The sequence below is a fragment of the Miscanthus floridulus genome, chromosome 7, assembly GCF_019320115.1.
Source record: "Miscanthus floridulus cultivar M001 chromosome 7, ASM1932011v1, whole genome shotgun sequence".
Taxonomy (NCBI): domain Eukaryota; kingdom Viridiplantae; phylum Streptophyta; class Magnoliopsida; order Poales; family Poaceae; genus Miscanthus; species Miscanthus floridulus.
Window position 1 is genome coordinate 101,125,637 of NC_089586.1, and position 8,715 is coordinate 101,134,351.

Here is an 8,715-nt window from a genome sequence, read left to right on the forward strand (position 1 = left end):
GAGATATAAAGTCGTTGAAGAGAGTTTTTTTTCAATCTTGCCAAAAAAAATCAAGATCGGGAGTAGGTTTTGGGAACTCTTGGAGATGCTCTAATCAGCGTAAAAAAAGAACGAAAATAGTATTAATATATAGTAACTTATCTTCTTTCAAAACATTTATTTAGGGATAACTGCACACTTTATACCATATATGTACAAATATATACCTTTATCCCAAAACCACGGACAAATGTAGTGAAGCGGACGGAGTATAAACTCTTTCAATTTGACTGCTCAAATACTCTATCCAATGCGCTCACTGAATTCTCCTAGAATACCTTGGTGATTTGGACTCAATGAAAGACACTATGTTCTACCAAATGCTCCACACACAACGGCATCGTGAGTCTGTGGCAAGTCACAAAAGTGATGTTAGAAAATCTAGATCTACATTTTGACGTTTGATAGAATATTGGCACACTTTTTTACTCAAGTCATAAAAGTGTTTGCTAGAAAATCTAGATCCATATTTTGCCACGTCTAAGAGAAATTTGGCACAATTTTTTACTCTATAACACGTGGAGTTTAAAAGAAATTTGCCTAGTTGTTAACTTAACATTTGACACTTGGTCAAACTTGTCTAAAGTAAAGTGGGGCGAAATATGTTTAGGAACTAAACACTGTCTGCAGACTGCAGACCACATATCAGGTTCAGGTTTTCCTTGGGATCCTCGGCAACTTGCTCAAAGATCTAGACGAGTGATTTTGTGGAAATTGCCCATCAAGTCGGAGCAGACAAAGCCTTAATGAGTGCTTTTCTTAATGAGTGATTTTGAGAAAATTCTTGGTATTAACAGCACTCTCCCGAGTTCCGAATGAAGTCAACCATGCATGCCAGTATTATTCATGACAATCTGTGAGGAGAGATTATATAGCGGTTGAGACTTGAGAGCCAAAGTTGTCTGCCCACGGCCCATCTTTTTGACACTCATGTTTCTCACCGGCCCATGATGTCATCACCTGAGAGATCCGTCCAAACAATCCGGGCCAAGCCCAATAAACCAGGGTTTTTGGTCTCTGGAAAAGAAATCCCGGTCTATTCGGCGGGGCACGCTGGCGTCTGGAGCTCGGCGGCGGAGAAGGGCGGCAGGGGGGACTGGGGAGGGCAATGGAATTTTGCCCGGTGTGTGGGATGCTGCTGCAGATCGATCCGGGCACCGGAAGCCACCGCCTGCGCCTCTTCTGCCCCGTCTGCCCCTACGTCTGCCCCATCCAGAACAAGGTCCATCGCCCTGTACCTCTTCCTCGCTGCAACTTTTTTCTGTCTCGTTGCTCTCTGTCGTTCTTTTGCCTCGAATCGGTCTGAGTCTGATGCGGTTCCTTTTTGCTTCGTGGTGCCGTAGATCGTGAAGAAGGCGAGGTTGGTCAAGAAGGAGGTGGAGCCCATCTTCAGCACGGCGGACGAGATGAAGTCGGCCCCTAAGACCGCAGGTGAGCTCTCCGTCCTACTCTTTGTTACGTGGTGCTACTCTACTCTGCTCAGTCTTCCGAAGTATGATGCGGTTCTTTCCCTAGGCGATTGCTTTGTTGTTTATTGATAGCTTTTCATTGTTAATAACCATTGGCCATCGTTGTCATCATCTCTGGCCTGGAAGTTTTGACTCTCGAAAGCAAACGGTTATATCAGAACCGTCAATATATATTCTAGTAGTACTGACTTTTGTTTTTCTTTGGTTCTCTAATTGGTGGGTTATGTCATTATTTGAGTAAATCACCAAAATTTCAATGTAGTTAGTGTTTGGTTTGTAGAGCGGTAACGGAAACGCAAATGGAATGATGATGCAGTGTGTTTGGTGATATAATGGTAAAAAAACTCGATCCGCGGTGGCTAGATAGCCTCCGGGTATTCTGCCTGAAGATCTTCTCACGCAGATCGAGAAAACCCCCGACCCCCCACCCCACCCATACACAGCGACACCACAGCTCCGTGATATGAGCTGGCCACAGACCTGTGCTTTGGATGTGGGGCAGATGAGTGAGGTTTTTTCCCTCTTGGTCGCTGCGGCCAGAGCCACAAATAAAGAGTGAGTCCTTTGGGACTCGAACTCTGACCACCCCAGGGGGGAGGTACTGAGCCGGTCAGCTAGGCCGTTCCCTTTGGTGACGTAATGGTTGATTTACCCTCTCTGTTTGGTTGTATTCGGTAGCGTTATCAGTACAGGGTACCATGCATTGGTTCATCTTTTTTTTTTTAACTCATGCATTGCTTCATCTGATCTTGCTGAAACTGAAAAGAACTGGAATGTAAAATCAAAACTGATTAACGAGTGTAGATCCAATTTCAAGAGAGATTCCCTCTTAACTGTGTGAAAACCAATATGTAATATGAAGAAAAACACAGAAAAAAAATCCCCAATCTCTACATCCTGGCAACACCCATCAAGAGCAATATCCAGAAACAAGCTTTCGTTTTTAAAAAAATAAATAAATACATCCAAAGCAAGAGAAGACAGGGTGAGACATTGCGTCGACCAACATCTTGCATCTGCTGTGCATGGCGCCATCGTCTTCTTCATCTTGCTTCATATCCTCCTACTCATCTTCCTCAGATCCAGGGAAACTGGATAGAGGGTTTGCTCGGTGAGAAAGAAGTCAACATACTAGGCTCACTGGTATGGGGGCAGAAAATGCCAGTGGATGGACAACGTTCCTCCCACTGCTAAGCTGACGAAGTCTGAGCCACAGTGTCAAGCAGAGACGATGAGACGACGACGACAACAACAACAACAAAGCATTTAAGTCCCAAACAAGTAGAGACGATGAGAGATTCTTTTTTTCTTTTTTGGAAGGGGAGGGGGTGGGAGGGGGGGGGGGGGGGTGTCATCGGTGTAGATTGTGCTCAAGAAGCAATGGGGTCTGTTACCATCTGTAATCAAGTCCTGTTATATTTACCCGCACAAAACACTATCTCTAAGTGATTTAGTAAATATAGCAAATGATATCACCTCTTTATTAAAGCACTGTTAGAATGAAATGATAAGGTCAAAGTCGTGTCACAACGTGCGTTACGTGCAACATGGTATTTTACACAGGAAGCATATCATGTTTCTTACTAGCTTCATTCTGCCCACTTTTATTGTCAAACTTAAAGCACAGATAAGAAACCTGAAACCTTACAATTTAGTGTTAAAAAACATTTACTACTTATCAAGGAGCAGGGAGTATTCGATCATATGTTTTTAGGAAAAATTCAATCAGATGTTTGACACATTTTTGTTGGAAAATTATTATTATTGACATGCTGCAAATTTTCTTGGAGGTACCTATTTACTAACATAAGATCATAATGTTGGAATGTCATGCTTGCAGTCTTAGTTGTCACTGTCGAAATTATGGAAATAGCATCAATTTTTAGGTGGTGTGGTGACTGGTGATCTAATAGAATAGGGCTTGTACCTGTCATCGCTTGCAGGATGGAAGAAATAGTTCTTCTAGAAAATGATTTAGAAGGGCAGACAGATAGCATATTATGTGATGCAATATCCATAATTCACTGGTGATTGTTGCCATACAGAGGAAGCCTTCTCTTAGACACATCTAAGTAACTTCACTTTTTATCTGTGACCTGAGCTGAAGAAGTGATGTGCCAACATAACACACCAAGTACATTCACTAAACTTGATTACTAGCCACGTACCCAAGTTTGCCACAGTGGAGGCATATTGTTTGAAGTTTGAACAATTTGTGAAATCACATTGATAGCCTAACTCTAATACAATATAGCCACATGGATGGACCTTTTTCTTCTTGAAAACGGCCAAGTAACTACCTTCGTATCTGCTGTAGATTACTTTGTGGCCTGGACCTGGATGCGTGTGTGCAAAACCATAGTCTGCTAAGTGCATTCACTAAACTCGCAGTTACATGCCAAAGATGCAATCATGGAGAAGCATACTTCAAGCAGATGCAGATTCGATCAGCTGATGAACCGATGACAACAATATACAGGTGTTGCAAAGAGGAATGCCAGCATGAATGGAGAGAGGACTGATCTTAAGATTCGCACTTTGCTTACACTACGCTCCCTGTGCTGCTTCAGTTTTGAGTGTTGATATGTCATGTTGCACATGTAATGCTTCTTTTAATCAGCGTGTACTTATGTACAAACTTTTGGAAGTCACTGTACTATTCTATGGCATCGCTTTTTGGCTACTAGAGACGCATGTTGCGCTTAGTAAGCCAATCTTAACGGAGAGTTTCATGTCGAAGCTTCCGAGACTGACACATCATCTAGAGTTATTTGTGATGATGAATGTTCAATGCATAGTTTCAATTTTGTTGTTTAATAGTCTACTTAAAACATTCAATAATGATCCAACATGGGCATCCGTTCGTGACTCTTGTACGGACGTGGCTCCATAGGAGCGGGCCTCATCTCTCTCAAAAACAAAAAACAAATACCCACTTTCTCGTATGCTTATCCGCTCGGCCTCGAAGCAGTGTGGCCGTTTATTCGTCCGCCCTCTTTCCCCACTGCATGCTCATCTGGTTGGTGCGTCGTGCCTTTCCCCATCGTCGGCCACGCCGTGCACCCTCGCTCTCTGTGTCGCTCACTTGCGTCCTAGTCACCTACGTCGCTCGCTCCCTCGTCGTCCGTCCATCGCCGTCGGGCGCACCGCTGACCTCGCCATGGCCGCTGGGGCACACATGCCGTGGCACCTCGGGTCTTCCCCGACTGAGCTAAGGGCACCCACGAGCGTGGTCGCTGCTGGTGGTGCTCGCTTGCCGCCGCTCGCCATTGCATCCCACCCCGAACGACTAGAATCGATCGGCTCCGGCCTTCTCTTCCCTATGTTGCAAATGTATGCTTCAAGTGTTTCAGATATTTTAGAGGTATGTTGCAACTGTTACATATGGATGATGCAAAAGTAGATCGGAATGTTGCACATGTTGCATATTTTTGCAAGTGTTTTAAGTGGTATGCTGCCAACGTTTTAAAAAATGTTTCATCTGTTTCAGACGTATGTTGCAGCAAGTGTTTTATCTGAATATTGCATATGTTTCACACACATGTTGCAAGTGTTTTATCTGGATGTTGCATATGTTTCACACATATGTTGCAACAGTATTTTCGTTTCATCTGTGTCCGACGTATGTTGTATCCAAGTGTTCCATGTTGCAAGTGTTTCATGGGGGCACGTTGAGTGATGGGCGCATGACCCGGACGCCGGAGGATGGGGTGCAATAGAGCTGGGGATCGGTGGACGGGGACGCAGCGAACTAGGGCCGGCTCCCGGCCACGCGGAGAGAGTAGGGGTCAGAGGGGACTGGGGAGGAGCGGGGCACAACAGTGGGCAGGGTGCGCGTGCAAGGCGGGGACGGGCTGCGCGGCCGTCCATCCGGACGCGAGGAGCGGCGGGCACAGCGTCGAGGGTGGGGTGCACGTGCGAATCGGAGCGAGGCAGACGAATGCGGGCTGCGCGGGCGTCCGGACGCTAGCCACGTCGTAAAACATTTAATGTGTGATTGGGCAAATATTGTATGAATGAAACTTTTGTCACTCAATGCTAGTGTGGAACAGTTTCCAAGTTTGACGCTAGCCACGTAGTAAAACATTTAGAGGCTGTTCGACTGGTGAAGAATTCAGCCGGATGTCACTGTTCGAGGCTGAAAATCACTGTTCACTCTCACAGATTCATCCAGATTCTTCTAAATTCCTCCAAGCGAACATGCCCTTAATGTGTGATTGGGCAAATATTGTATGAATGAAACTTTTGTCCCTCAATGCTAGTGTGGAACAGTTTCCAAGTTTTAAAAAGAGTGTCCACTCAGTTTCATTAAATCTATGTCTACTCACTCTTCATAATTTTAGTGTCATGCCATCAAATTTACTTCTTCATAATTTTAGTGACATGTCATCAAATACACTTGTGTGGCTAGCACCCCGTTAATGAGAATTTAAACCCCACTGAAATTGACCTTACACTAGTATAGCAGTGAAGCGTTCTGGAATGTATGTGCTTCAATTCTGGTTTGGTGACTTCAACGCGCTGCCTACTGTTGGTACTTGTTGGTAGCGTGAATGACTTTTTTTTTTACAGGAAAAAATGTTCCTGAGCTAATTAGGGCAGTCCCAGTGGATGAAACCACAGGAGCACAAGAAACTACTTCTTCCCAACCTATGATTTCTATAGCATTGTCCATCCAAAGGGTAACTTAAATGTAGCACTAAAAAAAAAGGTAGATCAACTGTAGCAACTATTTCTACGATCAATATGTGTCTAGAACACACGCTACAGACGCTTGCAAAGAAACAACATAATTTCTGCAGTCCAATACACTTTCCAGAACCAAATATTATCATATAGCAATTCCAGAACCATATATTAATTAATAATAGCAATCCAGAGATAGAAGGGTGGGCCTGGTACAAGCGGTAGAGTCTTACCGCCTATGACCGGAAGGTCCCGGGTTCGAGTCGCAGTCTTCTCACATTGCACAGGTGAGGGTAAGGCTTGCCACTGACACCCTTCCCCAGACCCCGCACAGAGCGGGAGCTCTCTGCACTGGGTACGCCCTTTTTCTTAATAGCAATCCAGAGATAAAGATAATAGATAGCACATATAGTTCATACAGAAGGACTAAAGTTCATGATATGCATAGTAAAATAATAAGGTGGTATCATCCATCATCTCTCATGCATGAAGTTGACGTCCATATCATGTCAGGTAGGATGCACATGTACTCCAAAAGCCATCAGGTCGCCTCAAATCTCCAGAAACCATCATCTGCAAGGAAAAAATAGTAATCAGATGATTTTTTTTTAAAAAAACATTACTCGGTGCAATGGGAAAGGATGAATTGGCACGTGTCTTTCAAAAAAGTAATCTACTCTTTGCAAACAAACAGAAACATGAAGAACAAAGATGAACAGCATGAGCTACCAGGATGACTTAGCAACATTTGCACACTAAACCAAATCAGATTGAAGATATGTACCTAATTATTTTGCCTATTTAAATTCCCAAACTTTTGCCAAATATGATCAATCAAATCAGATTGAAGTTGTTTGTACGCTTCGTGATCATGTAAGGCGGTATTTCTGTTATGTACGTCCTCCATGAGAGATTGTAGCTTCTTGAACAGTAGATGTGCTGGCTTCCTCATTCAAATCAAGTGGAACCTGCTCTATATCCTTCTCATCTTCAATTATCATGTTGTGGAGAATTATACAAGTAAGCATGATATTCTCAAGATCCCCTTGCTCGTATAGACGTGATGGTCGACGCAAAATACAAAAGCAAGACTGCAAAATGCCAAAGGCACATTCAACATCCTTCCTTGCCCCTTCTTGCTTCTCAGCAAAAAGTTTATGTTCATCAGATTGTAGTTGACGTATAGACTTCACGAAAACAGAACACTCTGGATATATGCCGTCTGCTAGGTAATAACCAGTATTATATTGTCTTTCATTGATAGAGTACTGCACCTGAGGGGCTTCTCCTCTCAGCTGCTTGACAAACAAATGTGATTGGTTAAGCACGTTGATATCGTTGTTCAATCCAGCAACACCAAAGAAGGCGTGCCATATCCAATGATCGTGCGAAGCAACTGCCTCTAGAATGACCGTAGGCACACCATGATCACCACGGGTATACACACCCTTCCATGCATAAGGACATTTTTCCCAGTGCCAATGCATACAGTCAATAGTTTAACTAGTAGATGATTCATGCCTGAAGGTTGAGACACACAGAGACTGTTATTTTTTTAGACTATTATTTTCATAATCAGTTGACAGACAACTGGACTATTGTATACTAGTGAAAAAAATATAAATTGAAAGACCTTCACTTGGAGAAATTTGCTGTTAAATTTCTAGAACACTAAACTATTAAGTAAACATACCCTTCACTGGTAGACGATTCATGCCTGAAGGAGGCCACCGGAGATGAACTTGTCCACCACGCAGGAAAACCGGCGGCTTGAAGACTTGGAAGTGTTGGAGATGCTGCTGCAGCCAGGGCGGCGGGAGTATCGGGGGCCGAAGTGGATCCATGAACAGGGGCCGCGGGAGCATCAGCCACCAAACCATATCCGGCAGCACGGGCGGCTGGAGCACCAGTGCCTCGCCTAGAACTTGAGCTCAGATTTCTCCCCCAGTGATTCATGTTCCCAGAGATTTGGGATGGATTGGGGACGGAGGAGGCTAGGACTTGGAATTGGGGCTTGGAGATGGAGGATGGATTGGGGGCGGATGGAGAATAACTCAGTGGGCGAGGGATGGATTGAGCGCGCACGGGAGAACAGCGAGAAACGCGCGAGGACGCCGAGTGCTCAGTGAGAAACGGTTTCTTGGATTTGCAATCTCTCTCCTTATTAACTCCGGTGCCACCTCGTCATTTTGCTTAGGTTGTGTTTAGATGGCGAATTTTTTTGCAAAATGCTACTGTAGCACTTTTCATTGTTATTTGACAATTAGTGTCCAATCATGGACTAATTAGGCTTAAAAGATTTGTCTCGTGAATTTTAGCTAAACCGTGTAATTAGTTTTATTTTTTATCTATATTTAATACTTCATGCATGTGTCCAAAGATTCGATGTGATGGGGAATCTTGAAAAATTTTGTAAAATTTTCTGGAACTAAACTGGACCTTAGCTGTCAATCTAATTAAGATAGATAGAAGCCACAATAAATTGCCCATTAAGACTGCCCTTAGTGATCAAGCTTCCATG

The 8,715-nt window shown here is 43.9% G+C and overlaps 1 protein-coding gene across 1 annotated transcript; it reads left to right on the forward strand.

The window, feature by feature from the left end:
• Window positions 1–1,086: 1,086 nt before the first annotated feature.
• On the forward strand, window positions 1,087–4,319 carry LOC136463989 (uncharacterized). The gene is made up of 3 exons (XM_066462951.1): window positions 1,087–1,261; window positions 1,383–1,470; window positions 3,900–4,319. Exons 1-3 carry the CDS (start codon window positions 1,148–1,150, stop codon window positions 4,028–4,030), a joined length of 333 nt encoding a protein of 110 aa, XP_066319048.1. The 5' UTR covers window positions 1,087–1,147; the 3' UTR covers window positions 4,031–4,319.
• The last annotated feature ends 4,396 nt before the right edge of the window (window positions 4,320–8,715 follow it).